Source organism: Propithecus coquereli, unplaced genomic scaffold (assembly GCF_000956105.1).
Source record: "Propithecus coquereli isolate 6110/MARCELLA unplaced genomic scaffold, Pcoq_1.0 Scaffold206, whole genome shotgun sequence".
In the NCBI taxonomy this organism is placed as follows: domain Eukaryota; kingdom Metazoa; phylum Chordata; class Mammalia; order Primates; family Indriidae; genus Propithecus; species Propithecus coquereli.
The window spans coordinates 1,499,325-1,522,131 of NW_012145634.1; the positions used below are offsets into that span (position 1 = coordinate 1,499,325).

The 22,807-nt window shown below is 58.1% G+C and overlaps 3 protein-coding genes across 4 annotated transcripts in view; 1 reads left to right on the plus strand and 2 right to left on the minus strand.

Moving 5' to 3' along the window:
- Nucleotides 1–6,710: 6,710 nt before the first annotated feature.
- On the plus strand, nucleotides 6,711–9,538 carry RASL10A (RAS-like, family 10, member A). The gene is made up of 3 exons (XM_012644154.1): nucleotides 6,711–7,410; nucleotides 8,475–8,599; nucleotides 8,902–9,538. Exons 1-3 carry the CDS (start codon nucleotides 7,192–7,194, stop codon nucleotides 9,167–9,169), a joined length of 612 nt encoding a protein of 203 aa, XP_012499608.1. The 5' UTR covers nucleotides 6,711–7,191; the 3' UTR covers nucleotides 9,170–9,538.
- A 152-nt stretch (nucleotides 9,539–9,690) lies between these two features.
- GAS2L1 (growth arrest-specific 2 like 1) lies at nucleotides 9,691–15,288 on the minus strand. The gene is made up of 6 exons (XM_012644155.1): nucleotides 15,136–15,288; nucleotides 13,406–14,057; nucleotides 11,951–12,058; nucleotides 11,759–11,855; nucleotides 11,504–11,675; nucleotides 9,691–11,016 (listed from the first exon to the last, which is right to left on the minus strand). Exons 2-6 carry the CDS (start codon nucleotides 14,036–14,038, stop codon nucleotides 9,981–9,983), a joined length of 2,046 nt encoding a protein of 681 aa, XP_012499609.1. The 5' UTR covers nucleotides 14,039–14,057; nucleotides 15,136–15,288; the 3' UTR covers nucleotides 9,691–9,980.
- Nucleotides 15,289–20,438: 5,150 nt separating this feature from the next.
- EWSR1 (EWS RNA-binding protein 1) overlaps nucleotides 20,439–22,807 on the minus strand; it is a 28,216-nt gene continuing 25,847 nt past the window's right edge. For both annotated transcript variants that reach the window (XM_012644117.1, XM_012644116.1), the window contains exons 13-17: nucleotides 22,635–22,757; nucleotides 21,942–22,104; nucleotides 21,460–21,557; nucleotides 20,949–21,201; nucleotides 20,439–20,823 (exon numbers count right to left, since the gene is read on the minus strand). In XM_012644117.1, coding sequence (XP_012499571.1) covers nucleotides 20,784–20,823; nucleotides 20,949–21,201; nucleotides 21,460–21,557; nucleotides 21,942–22,104; nucleotides 22,635–22,757 — 677 coding nt within the window. In that variant the 3' untranslated portion in view covers nucleotides 20,439–20,783. The remainder of the gene's footprint in view (nucleotides 20,824–20,948; nucleotides 21,202–21,459; nucleotides 21,558–21,941; nucleotides 22,105–22,634; nucleotides 22,758–22,807) is intronic.

Below are 22,807 nucleotides of genomic sequence, written 5' to 3' on the forward strand. Positions count from 1 at the left end.
TATACGCCGTGTTTATATTGTGGAGGCTTTTCCATTATTAGCCCACTTACAGTGTCCTCATACCTTTTTTTTTTTTTTTTTTGAGACAAATCTCACTTTGTTGCCCAGGCTGGAGTGCAGTGGTATCATTGTAGCTCACTGCAACCTCAAGCTCCTGGACTCCAGCGATCCTCCTGCCTCAGCCTCCCAAGTAGCTGGGACTACAGGAGCCACCACACTCAGCTAATTTTTTTACTTTTTTGTAGAAATGGGGGTGGGAGGTCTCACTGTGTTGCCCAGTCTGGTCTTGAACTCCTGGCCTTAAGGAATCCTCCCGCCTTGGCCTCCCAAGTACTGGGGTTACAGGCATGAGCCACCATGCCCGGCCCTCATGCCTTTTTTTTTTTAAACAGCTGTGTGGTGTTCCTTTTAATGGACAAACCACCATGAACCAGTCCCCAGTGACGGACATTGAGTTGTTTCTAAGGTGTCGCTAGTACAAGTGATAGTGCCAAGAATATCCTTGTTTCACATGTAGATAAATTGCTGAGATGGGACTCGCTGGGTCAAAGGTAGATGCATTTACAATTTTGGTGGCTGTTGCTAAAATGTCCTCCAATTTATACCCACACCAGCTAGGAGGGTTTCCCCACCCCCTCAAAACCCAGTATATTATCAAACTGACAGGTGAAAAAGACAGTGTGAGCTGTCTTCATATTTTTCTGCCTGTTTTTCTATATGGTTATTTATTGGTCCTTTTCTTATAGATTTGTCATTCTTTCTCCCTATTTTGTTCTGCTTTTTACTTTTCCATGCTGAAATTGTTTTTAATGTAATTTTCTCTTACTCTTTTCTTTCTAGTAGTTGTCTCATCTTAGCTTTTGCATTTCAATCCTCTTCCATCTGGGCTTTATGTAGGAGTGAGGTAGGGATCCAACTTCCCCTTCTCCCCAGATGGTTCCCTAGTTGTCTCCACACCATTTATTGAATAATTTATCTTTCCCCCACAGATTTAAAATGCCATTTTTATCATATACTAAGTTTTCACATATATTTGGGTGTTTTTCTGGACTCTCCTTATTTTTTTTTTTAAGAGACAGGGTTTTACTCTGTTGCTTGGGCTGGAGTGCAGTGGTGCAAACACAGCTCCCTGCAGCCTCGAACTCTTAAACTCCTGGGCTCAAGCAATCCTCCCACCTCAGCCTCCCAAGTAGCTGGGACTACAGGCACACACTACCACACCCTGCTAATTTTTTTTTTATTTTTTGTGGAGACAGGGTCTCTCTGTGTTGCCCAGGCTGATCTCAAACTGCTGGCCTCAAGTGATCCTCCCACCTCCGCCTCTCAAAGTGCTGGGATTACAGACATGTCCCGAGCCACCGTGCCCAGCCAAGAATTGACATTTTTATAATGATGCCAATAATAATATGGGATCTTTATATGCAAATATAGGAGTAGGTGCTCTTCCATTGATTCAGGTTTTCTTTTATGTCTCTGTAATACTTTAAATTTTCTTCATTTAAAGGTTCTTGCATGTACATTTGTTGTTACATATTCATGAGTATTTTCTATTTTTGGATTCCTTTTGTACATAGGCCCTCTTCCATTCTTTTCCATCTATTTATAATGTAAATATATGTTTATATAAATGTATGTGAATATAGAACTAATATATATAATGAAAATAAATAACAAATTCTATAATATACGATTTTTAAACTAAACTCCACTTTAGTTTCTTACTCAGATTTCACTGGTTTTTCCACTGGTGTCCTCCTCCTGTTCCAGAACCCCACAGTCCGTGCAGTCCTCGTGCCTCCCTGTGTCTGTGGCAGTATCTCAGACTCTCTTGGTTTTTCATGACCTTGACACTTTCAAGGAATGCTGCTCAGGTGTTCTGGGGACTGTCCCTCAGTTTGGGTTTGTCTGATTTCCTCATGATTAGCCTGGGATTATGGGTTTTTAGGAAGAATACTACACAGGTGTCTTCTTGTCACATCATGTCAGGGCTACCTGCTACCAACAGGACTTATCACTGTCAAGTTCGCCTGGATCACCTGGCCAAGGCAGCGTTTGCAGGTTTCTCCACTGTCAAGTTATTCCCCTGCTTTCTGTACTCTGTTCTTTGGAAGCAAGTCACTAATGGCAGCCTACACTCCCAAAAGGGCGTAAGGGAGGCCGGGGGTGGTGGCTTACGCCTGTAATCCTAGCACTCTGGGAGGCTGAGGCGGGAGGATCGCTCAAGGTCAGGAGTTTGAAACCAGCCTGAGCAAGAGCGAGACCCCATCTCTACTAAAAAAAATAGAAATGATCTGGACAACTAAAAATATATATATATAGAAAAAATTAGCCGGGCATGGTGGCGCATGCCTGTAGTCCCAGCTACTCGGGAGGCTGAGGCAGGAAGATCGCTTGAGCCCAGGAGTTGGAGGTTGCTGTGAGCTAGGCTGATGCCACAGCACTCTAGCCTGGGCAACAGAGCGAGAGACTGTCACAAAAAAAAAAAAAAAATGTGTAAGGGGAGGGAATAGCTACCAAAACTACTTGGAATTCTTCTGTAAGGAAGATTTGTTCCTTCTCTCACATGTATTTATTTATTCAATCATTTATATCAGTTTGGACTCATGGATAATTATTTTGTAATTTATGTTTTATCCAATACATTTTTTTTTTTTGAGACAGAGTCTCACTCTGTTGCCCTGGCTAGAGTGAGTGCCGTGGCGTCAGCCTAGCTCACAGCAACCTCAAACTCCTGGGCTCAAGTGATCCTCCTGTCTCAGCCTCCCAAGTAGCTGGGACTACAGGCATGCGCCACCATGCCCGGCTAATTTTTTCTATATATATATATTTTTAGTTGTCCAGATCATTTCTCTCTATTTTTTTTAGTAGAGATGGGGTCTCGCTCTTGCTCAGGCTGGTCTCGAACTCCTGACCTTGAGCGATCCACCCGCCTCAGCCTCCCAGAGTGCCAGGATTACAGGCATGAGCCACCCAGTACATTATTTTGTTGCTTAAATTCTTCCAGGTTTGGAGGCCCGGCATGGTGGCTCACGCCCTATAATCCCAGCACTCTGAGAGGCTGAGGTGGGAGGATCGCTTGAGCTCAGGAGTTCGAGACCAGCCTGAGCAAGACTGAGAGAGACCCTGTCGCTACAAAAAAATAGGAAAGAAAACTTAACCGGGCATGGTGGCACACCTGTAGTCCCAGCTCCTCAGGAGACAGGCTGGAGATCCCTTGAGCCCAGGAGATTGAGGCTGCAGTGAGCCATGATGATGCTACTGCACTCTTGAAGCCTGGGGGTTAGAACAGGACTCTGTCTCAAAAAATAAATAAATGAATGAATGAATAAATAAATAAAATTGTTCCAGGTTTGGCCATTGAGGGCTCTTTCCAGTAGGCTCCTCTGTCCCTGTGACATCAGTGCTGTTTTCTATGCCTTACTCTCCAGCACTACAAGATGCTCCAGGCTCTTCTGGTGTTTGTCCTGCCCAACCTTAGAATCAGCCAGTTCTCTAAGGAGACTGGTTCCTTTTACTGGAGAATGGTATTAAAAACCAAGATCTAGGTGCTGGATGGGTTTATTGCTACTGAGGTTTCACTTCTAGGCGCTCTCAGTTGGGAGAGCTAGAAAATGCATGTGTGCATACTTACCCAGGTATATACACATGTCCCTCCATTATGTTTTGTCACTGGTAGCTATTTACATTAAAAAATGGAATTGTTTGGCCTGGGGTGGTAGCTCACATCTATAATCCCAGCACTTTGAGAGGCTGAGGTGGGAGGATCACTTGAGGCCAAGAGTTTGAGACCAGCCTGGGCAGCATAGCAAGACCCCATCTCCACAAAAAATAAACAAATTAGCTGGGCATCATGGAGCACACCTGTAGTCCCAGCTACTTGGGAGGCTGAGAGCCAGGAGGACCACTTGAGCCCAGGAGTTTGAGGTTGCTGTGAACTATGATCATGCTTCTGTACTCTAGCCCAGGTGACAGAGCGAGACCCTGTCTCAAAAAAAAAGAAGAAGAAGAAAAATGGAATTGTTTTATATGTAGAAATTTCGTCTCCCCAACCTTACTAAATTATCTTGTTTTTCTCTTTGTATTATCTCACTGCTTCCCACAGCAACCATGAATTCAGGACAAGTATCCCCTTTACAGAGAAGGAAACTCAAGCACAGGGAATTTAAATAACTTGGACAGGTGACACAGCCCTGGGAGGAGGTTTCAAACCCAAGAAGAGAAACCTTCAGGGGACTGAAGTCTAGCCCCATCCTGCTTCCTTGTGTCCTTATGCCTGTAAGACTGGCCACAGTCAGGGGAAGTCATGATGATGATGAGGAAGGACCCACCACGCAGCAAGCATCTGAGCAGTCGAGGTACCCCCCATTCGTGGCTCAAGGAGGTGACTTACTGCTGGGGTAAGTGGTGTGGAGCCATGATGAATGGCCGGGACAGAAGACGGTTAGTTGTCAGTGGTGTGGCTCAGACAGCTGGGCCAGAGGAGTCCAGAGCAAATGCCACCTAGGAGGTGGCTGCAGTCTGGCATGCCTGACCCCAGGGGAGGACTGGGACCAGGCCCTGTTGGGAAGAAGCAGTGTGGGGGAAGGTCAGGTGGAAGGGCGGGTGCCAAGCTGGCAGCATTGGGAGGCTGTTGAACTGGGGGAAACAGAATTCCCACCCGGTGCTGGTGCCTGCCCCTGCCCCCCCACCATCTGTGGCTTGATCCTTCAGGACTCAACTTAGGTGTGTCATTGGGCCCTTCCCAAGCCCCTCACCCCCAGCCAGGCTGGTGTCTCCTCCAGGCCCCCTCGTCTCCCCAGGCCTGGACCAGCCCAGGGCTCCTAGTTCCATCTGTCTGTGCCTAGCCACATGTCTGTCTCCCTCACAAGCCACAGAGGGCAGGCAGTGACCAGATGAAGTTGGGCTTCTCAGAAAGTCAGGCTCCGGAGCCCAAGGTCCTGGGTTCCAGTCTCTGTGCTGCCACTTTCCTGCTGAACAACTGTGGCCAAATCACTGCATCCCCCAAGCCCCAGTGAGCATGGCTTATAGGAAGGCTCGGCACATGGCAGGTCTGTGATAAACGGGACCTGTCGTGAGTATCTGCTGCTGGTGCAAGTCTCCTAGGGAACGTGGCACGCCTGTGGAGTTTGCAGGACTTTGTGGGAGCTTGAGGACATTCCCAGTCCACAGTGTCCCCCATCATTCCAGAAACACACACTGGGACCCAGTGATGCCTCACACACAGCTCTGTTTGTGGTTCCTGAAGAAGCACCGCCCAAGAAGGGGGCCCTGTGTTGGAGAGGGAGGCAAGGAGGATCTTCCAGAGGAGAACACCCAGAACTGGCCCCCAAAGGAGGGCGGGAGAGTCCCTAGCAGATGAGTGCCAAGAAGAAAGGGGGGGCTTAATTTATTCACTCCTGCCTTGCTCCCCAAAGCGATTGAAACAGCTCACAGAAGCCAGAAAAGTTAAAAACCCAGAAGTCTGAAAAGTTACGCTTTGAGAGGGGAAACAAAGTGAAGGGAAAATCATGGCAGAGAGAAAGATGAAGTCAGGGCTCCACACTTACTGAGCTTGACGACCTAGAACATTCGACAGAGGTCACTCTGAGCTCCCTAGTGGCTGAGGAGCGGAGTGCAGGTGGCCCCAGGCCCCTGATCCAGCCTGGGAGGATGAAAACACACCTGCTCTTCGGGAGAAACCCCAGTCAGGGTTTCGCTTTTCCTCTCCCGCTGCCACTTCCCAGGCTGGGGTGGGTATGTTGCCCACAGAGATGTCCGTGCATTTCACCCACACCTGGCCTTGGCTGCAGGGCAGAGATGTGGGAGCCCCACCGCTGCAGAACAGGCAGTGTGTGGGGTACAAACCCAGACTTTCCGAGCTGCGTGATGGGGAAGGACTTCCCCACTAGGTCCAGGGAGGGGGCCTGGGCACTGGAGAGTGGTTTAGAGGCTGCACCCCTTTGAGGAAAGCTACAGGTAGAGACTCGGGCAGGAAGCATGGCCTTAGCAGTGTTGGAGGTGGTGTCTGGTTCTGTCTATATTTAATCACCTCCAGCCCTATTGGGCCAGGAGGGCTCGGTATGTGCGGGGCTTAGCACCCTCTGTCCCCACCTGTCCTCCAGGACGGTCATTTGAAATAGGGTCCAGTGCTGGCCATTTACCCGTGTAGGCAGGAGGAAGGTGGGAGGGGCCTCGGCGCAGCAGCGGAGACCGCGAGGTTGCAGCCCCCACCGCACTTCTAACCTTGGCGATCTCCCTCTCGGACCTCAGTTTCCTACTCTCTCAAGGGGCGGCACCAAGTTGAGGCTGTAGGTTCAAGGATCACGTAGGTCATAGCTTAGTAAAGGGCCGGACACAGAGTAGGTTCTCAAGAAACTGCAGAAGCCCCTCGAGGCGGCTGTCTGTGATGGATGGGGAGCAGAGACCCAGCGCAGTGCGGCGGTGCGCCCAAGGTCACGCAGCCGCCCCCGCCCCCGCCCCCCTTCCGAGCCCGGTGGCCAGACTCCAGGGGGCCGGGGTGTGTCAAGAGCCAGCTCGGGGGGCCAGCGGGCTTTGGAGGCGCGCACGCGGACGTGGGTGGGAAGGGACTGCTATTTTGGAGCAGGTGAGAGGAGCGCGGAACGGAGGGGGATGGGGCCCTCCTGGGGCTCCCTGCCCCCAGTCACCTTCCCGAGACCCTTCCCGGGAGGGGCGTCCCGGGGAGGCAGGGGGGGTGGGAGGGGCGGGCGGGCGGTTACCTCATCGCCGCCTCCGGGAGGCCCGGCTCGCTCGCTCGCGCGCCGGCTGGGGCGGCGACTCCAGGCGCCGAAGCGAGAGAAGGACAGAGGGACAGAGGCTCCGAGAGGCAGCGCCGGCCCCCGCGTCTCGCGCCGCAGGGAGGTCGGACCTCGGGGCCCCGCGCTCCCAGCGCCGCCTCGGTTCGCGCTGCGGGGCGGAGGCTGTGTCTGAGTGCGGCGCGCCGGGTCCGCCGCTCCCGGGCTTCGGCCCCTGCCGGAGCCGCTCGTGCGTCCGCCACCCGTCTGCCCGCTCGGTGCCTGTCCGCCCTCCCGCCACCAGCTCCGTCCTCGGGCCTGGCCCCCCGCGGCCTCGGGCGCTCCGGAGGGCGACGAGGAGCGCGGGGGCCGCGGCGCACCGGGCAGGGCGCGCGGGGCGCACGGCGCGGCGCCAGCCCATGAGGCTTCCCGGCGCCGGGAGAGGCAGCGCCGGGCGGCCATGGGGGGCAGCCTGCGGGTGGCTGTTCTGGGCGCCCCGGGTGTGGGCAAGACGGCAATCATCCGCCAGTTCCTCTTCGGTGACTACCCCGAGCGTCACCGGCCCACGGACGGGCCGCGCCTCTACAGGCCTGCAGTGCTGCTCGACGGTGCCGTCTACGACCTGAGCATCCGCGACGGCGACGTCGCTGGCCCCAGCCCGAGCCCGGGGGGTGTCGAGGTAGCGGCTCGAGAAGCGGGCAGGGGCATGTGACAGTGTGAGGTGTGTGTGTGTTCGGTGCACACGTGCGTGTCCGCGTGGATGGCCCCGGGGCGCCCGACTGCGCTCAGGGATGGAAAGATGAATGAGTGTCCCGGTATCATGTGTGCTTTAGCCCTCCCTGCAGGCCTGGAGGCGCCCAAGCCTTGGGCGCGGAGATTTTGCCAAGTGGCTTTTGCTTCCTCCTGTGGGTGCCTCTGTCTTTGCCTGCCTCCACGGCTGGGTCCGGATCAGTACGGGGCGAAGCATGGCCGCGCCTCCCCGAGGGTGCGGCGCGTGTGTTTGGGGTCCTGAGCAGAGCCGCAGCGAAGAGACTGGGGCCAGGCACAGGGGTGTACTTTCTAGGGGAGACATTCTATGCTCCCTCATTCCTGTGCCCTGTAGCAAACACTTGTTTAGTAATTTGTGCAAAGTCCCGGACAGACCTCCAATCCTAGGAGCTGAATGCCACGGGGAGGTGTAGAGGAAAGGAGCAGGCAGGATTAAGCAGCGCTTCCTGGCGGGGGTGGCATTTAAGCTGAACCTGGAACTAATTTACTGAGTGAATTTTTCAGTAAAAAGTGGCAAGAATCATTTCAGGTAGAAAGACCAGCAGGTGCTTAGGCCAGAGGCATAACCGTGTACAGCTGTCGACAATCGGTGGTCTCTGGGGCGTGGTGGAGCGTGGGGCTCCAGCTGAGGGCTTTGGAATCAGTCTTAGAGGCAGTATTACCAGGAGGGCGTCTGGGGAGGAGAGTGGCCTGAGACCAGCTGAGCTGGGGAAAGCTGGAAAGAAGAGGAAGATGGGGGGCTGCAGAGAGGAGAGCAAAGGTGAAAGACGGGTTCCAGGCACGATTTGGAAATTTTTGCCCTGGTGGCCATGAGGACTGTAGGGCCGGTGGAGCTTGGGGAGGAGGCACAGAGATCAGACAGGGGTGGCGGAGGCCTGAGGATGAACTGTGGGTTTAGCGTCAAAGTCCCTGCAGGGGGTTAGGGGGTGGATGGTAGGAAGGGGGATCCCGCAAACCCCGGCCTCCCGCCCCCAGGAGTGGCCGGACCCTAAGGATTGGAGCTTGCAGGACACGGACGCCTTTGTGCTAGTCTACGACATCTGCAGCCCGGACAGTTTCGACTACGTGAAGGCCCTGCGGCAGCGCATCGCGGAGACCAGGTGAGGGCGCGCCGGGAGGCGGTGGTGGGCAGCTCTTGCTGGTCTGGCCCGGCTTTGCTCGAGGGGAGTGAGCAGGTTCTCCCACCGTCGTGGGCCGGGTCTTGGGCCCTTGGCCTCAGGCCTTTGCCCGTGGGAAGGTCTCCAGCTGTATGCGATCTTTGGCCCACAAGGGCCTGGTGTTTGTTAGGGAAGTCTCTGGGCGTAGGAAGGGGATGCGCCTACGTGTATATACCCACGGGGGGATTCTCCGGCCGTGGGGTCCCTGACGCCGCGTCTCTAATCCCCATCCATCCGGCCCATAGGCCGGCGGGCGCGCCGGAAGCGCCCATCCTCGTGGTAGGCAACAAGCGGGACCGGCAGCGGCTGCGCTTCGGACCGCGGCGCGCGCTGGCAGCCCTGGTGCGCAGGGGCTGGCGCTGCGGCTACCTCGAGTGCTCGGCCAAGTACAACTGGCACGTGCTGCGCCTCTTCCGCGAGCTGCTGCGCTGCGCTCTGGTGCGCGCCCGTCCTGCACACCCAGCCCTACGCCTGCAGGGGGCGCTGCACCCCGCGCGCTGCAGCCTCATGTGACCAGATGGGACGCCGCCGCCGTTGGGTCCCCCATTTGACTGAAACAGCCAGGGACCTGCATTGGACCAGATTGCCCAACTTCACTCTGAATGGACAGGGCACAGTCTCCTCCCTGATTGGATGAGGAAACCCTCCCACCTAATCTCCTGGGCGACAGGCCTCTCTTTGAACTTCATTGGACCCAGCCAGGTCCAAGCCCCATTGGACAAGACTGGTCCTTTCTGGGACCTCATTGGGTCACAGGCCCACTGAATGGAAAGGACTTGGCCATGAATGTGACCGGAAGTGCTCAGACTGCTCCTGGAGCTTCCCTGGACATATTCTTTATGCCACACCTCTCACTCCGTAATAAAAGGGGAAACAATTTGAGTTCACCTGGGATTTCTGGGTTGGGCAGGGTAGAGTCCGTCAGAGCTGCCGGGCTTGGCCTCCTGGCAGTCACTTCCAGAATCCCAACATGTAATGAAGACCCTCAAAAGGGTGTGATGGCCCCAAGGCTGAGTCCCCAAGAAACAGACAGGTGGCTGGAGCAAAACTTTACTGTCAGAGGCTCTCCTGAGCCACAGGTCCTCAGGACACCGAGCTGGACCGGTGGCCTCTAAGGCATTCAATAATATTAGTAATTAAATAGCAACGCTCATCCCCCAACCGGAATGTACAACAGAGGTCCCATTGTGCCATGTGGTCCCGAGGGGTCTGGTCCCATGAGGTCTGGTACTCAAGAGGTGGAGGGGGCTCCCTGATGCAGAGGGGGTTAAGGCCACAAAGGAAAAGGAGAAGGAGTGGGGTCCGGGGCAGCTGGGCTGGTCCATCACATCCAGGAACCCGGCTCGGCCCTCGGGGTGACCGAATGCAGGGCATGCCAGGCCCCGAGCTCTGCCGGTGCGGATGGGCGACGAGGGCCCCGAGGTGTGGGGATGCGTGAGGGTTTACGGTCTGGCTGCGTGTCCATCCGACCCCGCGCCCAGGTGCCCGAGTGTTCTGGGCCAGCCAGGGTGCTCCCAGCTGCATCTAGTGGTCCCCCCATGCCGGGGCAGGGGCTGCCTTCATCGGAGGAACTGGACAGGGCTTGGCCGCGGGGCCCCGGCAGCCCGTTGGCCGTCCGGCCGGAGTCCCCAGGTTGGCCACACTTGCCCCCCAGGACGCTGAGGGATGAAGAGGAGGAGCTGGAAGAACAGTAGGCAGAGTCAGGAGCTGGAGGGTCTGGGGCCCGAGCCGGGTCAGGCGCTGGTCCGGTGGGGGTCCCGCTAGCAACAGCCTCAAGGACGCGGGCGTTGGCCAGGAACTCCTCCTCCAGGCGCCGGAACAGCTGCTGCTCCTGCTGCGGGTCAAGCTGCAGGGGTGTGCGGAAGACACTGGCCGGTGTGGCGCCCAGCTCTGGACTGGGGCTGGAGAGCGGGGGAAGCCGGGGCGCTGCAGGGCTGCGGGCACGGGGAGTCTGGGGGGTGCTCCTGCCAGAGCCCCCGCTGCCCCTGCCCCGCGGCACCCATGAGTGCTGCCCATCTCGATCCCTGCGCACGAGCAGTACCGCCTGCTCCTCGCGGCTCTGGCTCCGGGCCCGCCGGGCAGGGCTGGGGACCGACAGCTGCGCTCCCCTGCCTCCTGCGGCCCCGCGCGGCCGCGCCCGATCCAGCCCGTCTCGGGATTGGCTGCGCGGGGTGGGGGGCTTTCTTGGAGAAGCCGGGGTGCCTGTGGTCAGCCGCCGGCTGGGTCGCTCCCTCCGGGGGCCAGTGCTTGTGTCGTCACTGCGGGCACCCAGGGGGCAGCTCTGGGCTGAAGAGGCTGAGGAGTCACTGTCCCCGGAGTAGCGGCGGGAGCGAGGATAGGGGGGCAGCTGATCCCGGGGCCTGGGACAGGGGAACAAGAAAGAGATGGGGCATCACAAAGGCCTGGCATGCAGGAAGGGCAGGGATAGGAACAGCAGGTATGTGGCTGGTGGATGGGAGTGCTGGTGGCTGTCCAGGGCATCTGTGTGTCCTGGGGACTTCCAGGGAGAAGTGAGACACTCAGTAGCAGCTTCCTGCAGCTGCCCGGGGGCCGGAGGCAGAGGAAGAAGGTCTCCGGGGCCCTAGACTCCCCTCCCCAGCCCTCCAGTGTCCCCTAGGGCAGACCAGACCGAAGCAGGGGGTGGACGGGCCACCGCCCAAGCCCCAGCGCCGCCCCAGCTGTGTTGTTGGTTTGGTTGGGTTGCCATGGAGATAGGAAGCCAGGCCCACCCCCACCCACGGGAACTTTTCCCAGGGTGTGAGTCACTCTGGAGCACAGGCAACTCGTCATCCAGGCCAGGACTGACGCCCCCACCCTCTGGACCCCCCATTTTCTCCCACATCTTACCTGGGTGGGGTCTCAGGCCCCTCCTTTGTGCTTCGTAAGCTGAGGGGAGTCACCTCTGGCCGGGAGCCCCTGCGCTCACTCCCCGGGACTGGGCTACCAGGGCGGGGGCTGGGGGTGGGTGACACCCTGGGTGGGGAGAAGGCGCGGGCCCTGGGCTGGGGCAGGCGATGGGCTGTGGGGGGAGGACAGGCGGCATGTGAGGGAGGGGGCCACAGAGATGGGCCCCAGGCCGGCCACCCGCATCCTGGCACTGACCGGTGGAGGAGCAGCGACAAGGGTCATGCTTGTCCAGGTAGTGTTCTAGTGTGTCCCAGCCACCACCCACACGCACCATCACGTGGCTCCTCAGCACCTGCAGGGCCGGTGTGGGCAGGTCACAGCTGTGTCCCATGGGCCTGGCAGCCCACCCCCTTGCTGCTGCCTGCAGGGAAAGCCCCGGACTCTCACCCGCACGAAGATGAGCAGGCTGGAGTCTCCCACGCGGTACTTCCCCTCCGAGACCTTGATCATGGGGAACTGGTCTGGGCAGGTGCAGCGGCCCAGGATCTCCCTCACCTGAGGCCCCGGAGGAGGAGAAGCTGGAGGTCAGGGGTCAAGTCCCTCCTCCTGGGGCCTGGAGTCAGCAGCTCCAGGGGCAGGAGGAAGCAAGTCCTTCTGGGGAATGGGGGATGGCAACTGTGCTGCCCAGACGTGGGGGCGGCTTCCACATCTGACCTTTCACCAGCTCCCCTCATCGCTCAGGGCCCAGGGAACAGCCCAGGAGAAGATGGTGGGGCTGTGGTCAGGCCAGGGCCCAGGCCCTGATGAGGAACATCCCACAGCCCGTCCTCATCCCCCTTCACCCACGTCACAGCCAAGAAGGCTGTGGCCAGGCCCTGGGAGGAGGCAGGTCATGGGACCCAAGCGCAGGGGATCCCCTGCCCCTGGATGGGCACTGACAGAGGGGCCCCACAGACCCGTGGGACACACACAGGCCACCGGCCCGGCCAGCACACTGCACACATGCCCCCCCAGGCCCAGAGCTGCCAGGCTGGCTATGTGGGCGGCCCTGCCCGCCTCCCGCCCACAGCGGCAGTGGTGCCAGAGGAAATGAGCAGGTGGGGCCTTGGGTGACCCTGGCCCGGGACGGGGGTAGGGCGCCAGCCTCTGCCCACAGCCATCCAGCTACCCGCCTCCTGGGCAGGCACATCACAGTCCTAACCTCCCGATAAGAAGGAAACTCTTGGCCCGGCTGCGGGGGTGGCAGGGACACCCAGGTCCAGGGAATGGAGGAGGCAGCGGGGGGCATGGGCCAGCACCTCCCTAAGCTCAGAGTGGGACGGATCCTGCAGCTCCAAGCAGGACTTCCTGTTCCCACAAACAGCAGCAACTCGGGGCTAGGCTCCCAGTGGTGCCTGGGGAGTGGAAGAGAACTGCATAGCCCCTGGGGGCTTCCCCAGGCACTCACTGAGCACCTACTGTATGCCAGGCACCTTGCCCAGGTCTTTCCATGCCAGCTCTCTCAACCAAGCATCATGGCACCCACTCAACCCTGCACCTCCAGGAGGCTGTGGATGCATCTGTCTGATACTGAGTGCAGGGGGTGCACATAGGAGGTGCCCCCATCATGCAGCCCCCAGAAGAAGGAATGCACACTTAGCAGGTGCATGGTTAGCACATACAGGAAGGGAAGATGACGCCAGGAGCCAGGATTCTACCCTGGGCCCAGCTGGCCTGTGTGACCTTACTCAGCACCTCCCCATCTCCTTGGGGCCAAGTATACACTTGGTGCTTAACATATGCAACCTTTCCGTGGGGCAGGCTGTCCCGTAGATATCAGAGTGGACCCCAGGAGGTTCAGGGACAGGTCGTGGGCACTGGCGCTGCCATCTGGGCTCTCGTACGCAGTCCTGGGGGACTCACCAGCTCGTCGAGGTTGCGCAGGTCGCTGAGGGTCATGCGAGGCCCGCGGGTCGGAGCCCCTGGTGCAGCAGCGGTTTCAGTGGGGTCGTCCCCAGCCGCAGGGGCATTGGGGGCTGGGGGTGCAGCACGCAGCTCCCGCTCAATCTCCTGTTCGAACTGCACGAGGCGGGGGGCGAGCAGGCCGAGGCGGGCCCCACGCCGTGCCACTTCCAGCAGACACAGCACCACGCTCTTCTCGTTCTTGCGCAGCACCAAGTCCTCGGTCTCAAACATGAGCACTTCGGGCACGCCCAGCTCTGTGCGGCACCAGCCGATGAAGGTGGCCACGTTGTCTCGGGCCATGAAGGAGCCAGGTGCCACATTGTGCGCCTGGAAGGCCACACCTCGGGCTGGGTGGGCAGCAGCCAGTGCGCGGGCGGCCTCAGTGACAGCGTTGGCATGTTGGCATAGGGTTGTGCCTGTGGCCAGTCCCGTCAGGAAGCCATCGCCACCACCGGGCAGACCCAGGCTGTACAGGGCGTTGAGCCATTCGGCCAGGTCCTCCTTCATGGCCTCCACGTAGGCCTCACTTGAGCGGAACGGCCGCACACTCTTGGCCGCTGAGCCTGCGATGCTTGCCACTGGGTCCGCCATGCCCGGGCCAGCCGAGTCACTGTGGGCAGGGACACAGGGCAGGATTGCTGTGAGGACCCAGAAAGTGCTCAGTACAGACTAAGCCGCTGACCACCTGCACCAACCTGTCACTCAGGCCAAATGCCAGGTTTACATACTGGGTGTGAGAAACCACTCAGTGCCTCAGTTTCTTTATCTGCAAAATGGGTACAGTAATGCCTCATAGGATTCAATGGGATAATTTTTTTTTTGAGACAGGGTCTTTCTGTTGCCCAGGCTAGAGTGCGGTGGTGACATAGCTCACTGCAGCCTCCAACTCAAGCGATCCTCCTGCCTCAGCCTCCGGAGCAGCTGGGATTACAGGTGCATGTAACCACACCCGGCTTCAGTGGGATAATTTTTATAAACAACTTAGTGTCCATAGGTGTTTGCAGTTTGGCTCTTTTGTGGGGTGGGGGTTGGGGGTTGGCTGAGGCCTCCCTCCTGAGCAGGGTGAAGGGCTGAGACCGGAGAGGTAAAACCTAAGGCCTGAACCCGGTGGACAGGAGAGGGACCCAGGTCCCCACCTCAGGGTGGGTTATCTGTGGCGCGGGGCTAGTGCCCATCCCACCTCTTGCAGGAAGGTCCAGACTCCTCCCCTGGCCCCCTCCTTCCACCAGCAGTGTGCCATCATAACGACGACAGTCAGTCGCATTATCAGTAACAGCAACGACCCAGGCTAGGGCTGAGTGCGCGGTGGTATTATCTCCATTTTACAGATGAGGAAACTGAGGCGCACACAGGGTAAGAGCTGAAGGTCGCAGAGCCGTGGGTGGAGGAGCCAGGGCGCCCAGGCGACAGGCGCAGGTCGCGGATCGCGATCCCGCAGCCCAGCCGGCCAGGGCCAGGCCCCGCCTCCGCCGCCTCGGAGCAGCCTCCCCAGCGGCCCAGGCCGGGGCGTGCGGGGCCAGCTCTCGAACGGTTACCGTAGGCCCCGCCGACCTCCTCGGGCTCCGGCCCAGAGAGGGTGCGGGGCCGTCCAAGGTCACACAGCCCTGGGGAACAGAGGCCGCGGACGGCGCCGCTCGGCCTCCATCAGTGCGCGCCGGGCAAGGGGTGCTGGGGGTCCCCGCGCTCACCTGGCTCATCCCGCGGCCCCGGGGAGCATCGCCCCGGCGGTGGCCGGAGCCAGGCCGGGCCGCCGCAGGGAGGCGCCGCCCGAGCCTCCGCTGGCTCCGTCCCGCCGCAGCGGCCGCCTCGCGTCTCCGCCCCGCCTCCCTGGAATTCGGCTCGCCCGGAGGGGGCGGGCGGGGCTGCGCTCTTAAAGGGGCCGCGCTTTCCCTGGGGCGGCCGCGCAGACGCCCCACCCCCACCCAGACTGGTCCCCACGGCCCCGTCCACTCTCTGGTGTCCCAGGCAGGGGCTGGGCCCTTTTAATTCCCCGCCCCGGACAGTGGCCCCCACGGGCGGGCGGACAGCACAGTCTGTTCCCAAGATGAAGGCAGGAAGCGATAGGGGCCGTGGGCTGCAGAGTCACCTCCGCCCGGGTGGCCCTTCGCGGGCCAGATAACCGCGGCCGCCCACCACGGTGGTGAGCTCCCCCAGCAGTGCCGGCCCAGGGAGGGCGACGATGGTCCCAGGGACTGACGCCCACTCGGCGTGGGTGCCTCGTTCTCACTGAACGCTCATTTTAAACCTTGAGGTTAGGGGAACCCGTTTTACGGATGGGGACACTGAGGCTCAGAGGGGTAGGCGGGTGGCCAAGGCCCGTGTGTCCAGCGCAGCGGACCCGCGAGGGGCTGTCTAGGCGGCCGGCCAGCCGGGTGTGGGAGGGTTAACCCTGCTGGGTTGTCTCCGAACAGCAGAGGAGGGACCTGCCCGAGCAGCGGGAAATCCTGCCCCCTGCTGCTGCCGGCGGCCGGCTGGGCCCCAGCCAGGCTGCTGGGGCGCGGTTGCTTGGGGGAAGCACAGCCAACAATAGCCAACGCTCAGAGCTTTAATATAGTGCCTACTGTATGTCAGGCCTGCTCTGTACCCTTCCTTGATATGAAGGTGCTGGAGAGTCACCTCTAGGGAGGACCGTGTCATCGTGCACAAACTGGGATGCAGTCAGGGAAGCAGCTGTGGAGCCAGGATTTGAATGTGACTATTCTGGGAACACCCTCATTCAAGGATTAGGAGCATTTATTGAGCACTTACTGTGAGCCAGAACTCTTGGTGCCAAGCTACGGACAGCTATCACCTCACTGAGTCCTCATGACCTTGCAAAAGATGGTTTGTCACTGAATGCCCTGGGTGCCTGGGTGGTGTGAGCACCTTCCCTCCCCACCCTGGAGCGTGAGGAAGGCAGGGAACTAGGAATAGTAATGGCTGACGCCTACGTGGTGCCTACTGTGTGCTGCGTCTCTTGGCTGTGGGCACCAAACCCAGCCAGCTCTCTCCGCCCCTGCAGAGACAGGGCAGATGGGGACAGAGGTGGGGGCAGGTGAGGGAGGGCAGGGGTATTGGAGGGGGATGGATAGGCTGCAATTTTAAATCTGTGGTCAGGAAAGGTGAGGTGGGGAGAGTTGCAGGCAGAGGGAACAGCCAGTGCAAAGTTGGGTGTGTGCCTGGTGTGTTCGAGAATGGGGAGGCCGAGGCTGGAGTGGAGGGAGGTGGGGGGAGGATGGGGATAGAGAGATCAGAGAGATGGGGCAGATCAGGTAGGGCCTTGGGGCCATGCCTCCTTTGAGGGACATGGGAGCCATGGAGGCCTTTAGAGCAGAGGAGGTTGCCTTAGGTCTTAACAGGTTCCCTGTGGCTGTTGTAGTGGGCAGGGGCTGGAGCCAGAGCCCCAGAGGGCACCAGGTGATGAGGGGGCGTTGGATTCTGGCTGTATTTTGAGGGGTGAGCTGAGGGGGATGTCCTGGCGAGTCAGTCCTGAGAGGGTGGAGCAGCTAGGACCGCGGCGGGGGCCGCCGGAAAAGAAGGAAGGCCCCAAGGTTTGGGGGAAACAAAAGGTGATGCTAAATAATTTAATCTTCAAAATAACCCAATGAACTATGATAACTTTTATGTGTTCTCATTTTACGATTTTGAGGCCCGGAGGGGCAAGGGATGCGTGCAGTCAGCAGCTGTGCAGGAGTTTGATCCCTGCTGTACCTGTCTTGCTGCGCTTAGGGGCTCTGGACACAGAAGTGGACTGAACCTGGGCCCTGCTGTTGGTCATCGGGTGGGATGTTAAGCTCCCTGAGCCTCAGTTGCACAGTCTGTAGAATGGAACAGTTGTATTAGTCATGTCATAGGGTTGCGCTCTGTGCGGCCCAGGGCCTGGGTGTACGTCCATGACTCCTCTGGGAAGGAGGGGTGACAGAGGGATTTACTCTTCCCGCTCCCCAGTTCCATGAGCTGTGGCCTGTGATCAGAGGCCTGTTCTAGACCAGTCTCCCAGACCTGATTCCAGGACATGTGGCAGCTGTGGTGCAGGCTTCATTGGTGTGCTCAGATCCCTGGCCCAGGGCGAGGAGGGGTTTAGCTTTGACCCCTGCTCTGTTATGCAGTGGCCCAGCACGCATGGGGCTACGTCTGGGAAAGCTGCCGGAGGACCAAGGGAAGCCACAGAGATGCCGGAGGGACGGGAAGTTCGGGCTGTGGGTACCCCGGGCCCATCCGCACAGACCCCAGGCCTATGTGAGGATGCCATGGCTGCCCGTGGGCTCATTCTGGCCCTTGGCCAGTAGGCACGTGGCCAGGTTTCTTGCACCCACTGCTGGGTGCCGACAAGCAGGCTACTTGGCCTTTGTTGCAGCTCGAGGTCAGATGATGGCGGTGGAGTCCTCCAGCAGAGCCCTCGTGGCAGCTCCGGGAACCCTGGGCGCCGGTTAGGTTATCTCAGAGCTCTCCGGGCTAGTCCGAGCCTATGATCACAGCCCAGGATGAGCGAGGGACATGCAGGAGGCTTCAGACTGCCCTGTCCAGATGTGGGTCCAGCTTTTGCCCTGGCTGTGGGACAGGGGACCCCAAGCTGCCTCCAGTACCCTGCACGAGAGAGAAGCAAAGCCAGACCACCCAAGCAGGCCTGCTTCCCAAGCTGCCTGCGTCACACTGCCCTCACCACTGACCTGCACGCGGCTCTGTCCAGCATGGGGTGGGAGTGGCCACCTGCCCTCAGCACTGCACCCCTGCACTCCTTCTGCTGGAGCAGGGGAGCCACTCCTTGCAGGCATAGATTGGTCTCCCCGTGGATCCTACAGCCTTTGCTCAGGCCTGTGCAGCGTGGCCTAGCGGGCCCACAAGGCTGTGTTGGAAATTTTTATTCCAAGTGTGAGTAATATAGGCCAGACCTTTTCTCTGACTTCTCCCTCTCTCTTCTCCACGTGCCCCACCCACCCTCCTCCTCCTCTGCCAGCTTTGTGCAGCCCCTTGAGCAGCCCTTTGAGCCAGGGCTCAGAGTCCATGGGGCCGGAGGGCAGCTGTGCTCACTGCAGTCCAGACGTTTCTTTTTGTTTTTTTTGAGACAGGGTCTCACTGTTGCCCAGGCTGGAGTGCAGTGGTGTCATCATAGCTCACTGTAACCTTGAACTCCTGGGCTTAATCGATCCTCCTGCCTCAGCCTCCCGAGTACCTGGGACTACAGGCATGCGCCACCAAGCCCTGCTAATTTATTATTATGATGTTTTGTAGAAACGGGGCCTCACTACATTGCTCAGGCTGGTCTCCAACTCCTGGTCTCAAGTGATCCTCCTGCCTCAGCTTCCCAGAGTTGTGCGATTATAGGTTTGAGACACTGTCCTGGCCTCAGGCTAAGAGAAACAGGCCTATCTGACACAAACACCTCCACCTGGGCTATTTAGCACTAGTGACAAGCCCTTCTCAAGGCAGGGACAGAAGGCTCCTTCAGTCCGATGGTTGTGTGGTGGCAGCAGCTTCCAGCTACAGCAGCTTGTCCTCCCTTAGTGCTGGTGGCAGGCCAGGGAGGCGGGCTGATCACGTGCCCTTTGCTCCCAGAGCACCCAGCCTTGCAGAAACAGGTGCCTATACGTATCGAGGTGGCAGTCCTGGTGGTGAGGGGTCTTGCCTCATGGTGGCACTGCAGGAGAGCAGGTTCTGGACACAGAGGGACCGCCCTTCACTCTCACCTTGGCCTCTCCACCGCAAGTCCTCCTTAGACCTCCATTCCCATCTCGTCCGGTAAGGGGCGTAGTATACTGCTGGCTTCGAAGGGTTATTAGGAATGAAACGTGTTGAGGGACTTAGTGCAGTGCCTGGAACCACGCAGGAGTCCAGTGACGTTGTGGCCAAGTTTGGGCCTCCTAGGCGCACCTTGGCTCTGGCACCTCGAGGCTGAGGTGGGAGTGTCCCAGGCCCTTTGGAGGAACAGCCTAGGCCCGTGTAGCGGGACTGCAGTGAGCAAGCAGATAGTGATGGCAGAGGCCACAGGGGTCTTTGGGTCACAGCAAACGTGGGAGCCACCAAATGGTTTTGAGACGACTTCTGGTGTTAAAAAGTTGCTGTGGCCTCCAGGAGCCCAGGGGAGCAGCAGGGGGCCCAGAGGCTGGGGCAGTGGAGGTAGGGCGGGGGGGTGTGGGGAACTTGTGCCATCCTGGGTTTGGAAGAGCCGGATGATTTGGGTGGGGACTGGGGTCTGAAGAATGAGCCATCTTGGATGCCGCCCAGGTTGGGGCAGTGCTTGTTTGCTGAGCTGGTGTCGGGGACAGGGCAGGAGCAAGTCCCGCTCAGCACTTGCAAAGGGGCGCCGTGTCTGCCGTGGGGAAGGCAGACGCCCCAGCGCGGGAGGATGGCCAGGCCGGAGGAGCCCAGTGCTAGCCTCGGGGTCCTCCTGCGTTTACGGGCCAGGAGAAGAGGGCAGTGAACGTGACGGGGGACCGAGAGGGGACGCTGTTGACCGGGCGAGGCGGCAGTAGCTGCTGAGTTCGACCTACTGTTTCAGTGAAGGCAAATGAGACCGGAAGCGGCTTTCGAAAGGGAGGTGGAGGTGACTTTCCACACGCTTCTCTGTTGGAGCAGGAAGATGGTTTGATGACTGGAGGGGACAGGCGGGGTTTCTCCAAAGAAGTTGGACAGCAAACGCTGTGAGTACAGGACGGGACACGAAACAAACAGCAGAGGCGTGAAGCACGTATGCGGCAGGGCTGGGGACAAGCGCAGGGGAGCTCGTGTACCCAAGGCAAACCCCACGGCCAGTGCCTCGGGTGCTTCCCAAGTCCCCACTGCGCTCAGCCAGGCAGGCAAAGCGGTCAGTCCACACGGTTCTCGGGCCTCCCCCTTTTCTCCTTGAACCCTTGGACCAGAGCTTGTGTTTCCATGACGAACACTGCCATGTCCCAGTCATTCCAGACTTTCCCCCGGAACAAACTGTTACCTGGATGGACCCCACTCCCTGACGGGGCGGGGCAGGGTCCAAGTACACGTGCAGTGACTGCGGAACAGAGGCCGAGAAGGATGACTGTTTATAAACATTTGGAATTTTATTTAAAAAAAAAAACATCACAACCATGATATTGTTACAGTTAGAGGCCCTCTTGGTTCTCCACGACACTGAGCATGCTCACAGGGGTTCCCATTGTTAAGTCTTAGTTAAACAACCATCTTTAAAAGAAAAACTCGGCACACTACCATTTAACTTGTTTTAATGTTTCTTCACAAATGGTGAAAAATACTAAAGTACAGACAAGGAATAATCATAATGTTGTGGCCAACATTATAAATATGGAATTATAAATTTAAAACATTTTCTGGTTTAAAAAATAAATCTGGTAGTCAATGCAGCTCTGTGGGGTCTCTGCGTCTAGTAGGGCCGGTCTCTGCGCTCCTGACGGTGCTCGCCTCTGCAAGGCAAGGGGGGGCCGTGGTTAGAGTGGGGAGGGGGTAAGGACAGAGCCCCGCGGCACCCCCTTCCCGTCCGTCCCAGTCAGGACCTCCCCCTGCTGTGCCCACTCTGACCACCACATACTTATCCATTTTTCCAGGTCCTCCACGTCCACCTCTTCTTCCTCCCATCTGTTCCATCAAAGGCCCAGGGGGCCCCCCAGGGCCACCTCGTCTTCCTCCACCAAAGCCACCTCGGTCCATGCCCCGGCCACCACGGAAGCCACCTCTGTCTCCACCACGGCCACCTCTGAACATTCCACCAGGGCCGCCACGATCCATGAGGCCACCTCTTCCACCCCGCATGCCACCAGGACCACCTCTGCCACGATCGCCACCTACGGTAAGGAAAGGATGGGAGACGAGAGTCAGTGGGTAGATGCAGAGCTGCTCAGGATGTGTGTCCTTCTCTCAGCGTGGAAACAAAGCAGATGCTTTACTCAATCTCAACATCCAGATGACAATTTAGAAAGCACGACACAACTACAGCCTAAGGTTCTTAAGCAGTGGGCAGCTGTTGTTAACCAAAGCCCACAGATAAGAACCGAGGTGTAGCACCAGGAAGCTGAGGGGATGCTCAGAAAACCTGTACCTACCCGGGGGCGGGAAGGGTGGCGGGAGGAAGCCTTCAGGCTTCGGGGCCTTACACTGGTTGCATTCTGTTCTCCAGGCGAAGTTCTGGTTTCCACAACCCCTGTGTAAAATCACATCACAGGATAAATCACCAACTAAACTAAGACAGTCAAACAAGCAAAGGTAAAGTAAAGTGGAGCAGTTACTCCACTATCACTGCGACCACTGGGGCCCAGGTCACAAACTAGTAAAAGGATCTGTCTACAGAAAATGGCTTCAGAGCACAGCCTCAGGCAGCAGCGCACCCACAAGACTAGAGGAATATACGGTGACCTTCAGAAGGCACTGCAGCAGCCAGGGAATGGCTGATTAGCGCCCCCACCGGTCAGGGTTACACTCCTCTAAACAAAGAATCCAGCAACCCTCTCCTCTGCAGGGTGGGAACGGGGCAGATACAGGGTGACCTCAGCTAGCAGAATATTAATGTGCCAAGAGAGGTACATACGGATTGGGACACTGCCAGTCTCCAGCTCGGTGTTGGACATTGCCTCCTCCAGAGGGGTTCCCTCGAGAACCTCGGGGACCCCTTGGAGGGAAACCTCCTCTATCTCCTCCACGGCCTCCCATGCGACCCATTGGTCCCCCAGGACCTCCTGGGCCTCCTGGACCTGCAAAAAGAAATAGCAAATCACTTCTCTGCAGCACCAGATTTGCTACAGGGAAACAAAAACCACTAAGTAAATCACGGATGATTGCCGTCATTTCCCCATCACCAGCCCCACACTTCCCCACAGGCCCCATGGCCTAGCTTAGGCATCGGCTTCTTCCTACAACTCCCAGGCCCCGTGTGTAGCACTTTCCACATACGTGACTTCATTTAGCTCCCACAACAAATTCTACAAGGGGCAGGCATTTTCATGATGTAACCAAAGCAGAATAAATCAATGGCAGCCCCACAGGTGACACCCAGCCAGAGTGGCTCCAAGCCTCCCTTAACAATCAAACACACGTTTTTCTTCTGTTCCTTTTAGTCCCACAAACATTTGCTGTCAGCCCCCAACAGTCCGGTATTGACTCTACATATCTTGTTTGTGTTTCTAATGGGTTATCCACTATCAAGTTTCTCAGAGGTAAGAAGCATGTTGGAAAACATTTAAAGCAGCACAGAAGTAGCTCAGAGAAAGTGCCCAGCAAATACCTCCACGGAGTGGTGGTGGTACCCCTCTGCCCTCACGGGGTGGCATACCACCCCGCATGCTGTTCATTGGAGGCTTCTTCCGAGCAAGAGAGACTTTAAGTTTGCTCCCCTGAAAGTCTTTCCCTGGAACAAGATTAACAGAATAGCAGTTACTCCCTTACACTTCTTTTCAC

What these genes read in the sequence shown, in the direction of transcription:
- RASL10A (XM_012644154.1), top strand. Translation starts at nt 7,192, where the DNA reads ATGGGGGGCAGCCTGCGGGTGGCTGTTCTGGGCGCCCCGGGTGTGGGC. An exon ending in CGAGCCCGGGGGGTGTCGAG is followed by an intron (nt 7,411 to 8,474) that starts GTAGCGGCTCGA and finishes TCCCGCCCCCAG; the next exon opens with GAGTGGCCGGACCCTAAGGA. An exon ending in CAGCGCATCGCGGAGACCAG is followed by an intron (nt 8,600 to 8,901) that starts GTGAGGGCGCGC and finishes TCCGGCCCATAG; the next exon opens with GCCGGCGGGCGCGCCGGAAG.
- GAS2L1 (XM_012644155.1), bottom strand. Translation starts at nt 14,038, where the DNA reads ATGGCGGACCCAGTGGCAAGCATCGCAGGCTCAGCGGCCAAGAGTGTG. An exon ending in GCCTGCTCATCTTCGTGCGG is followed by an intron (nt 11,856 to 11,950) that starts GTGAGAGTCCGG and finishes CCGGCCCTGCAG; the next exon opens with GTGCTGAGGAGCCACGTGAT. An exon ending in TTGTCGCTGCTCCTCCACCG is followed by an intron (nt 11,676 to 11,758) that starts GTCAGTGCCAGG and finishes CTCCCCCCACAG; the next exon opens with CCCATCGCCTGCCCCAGCCC.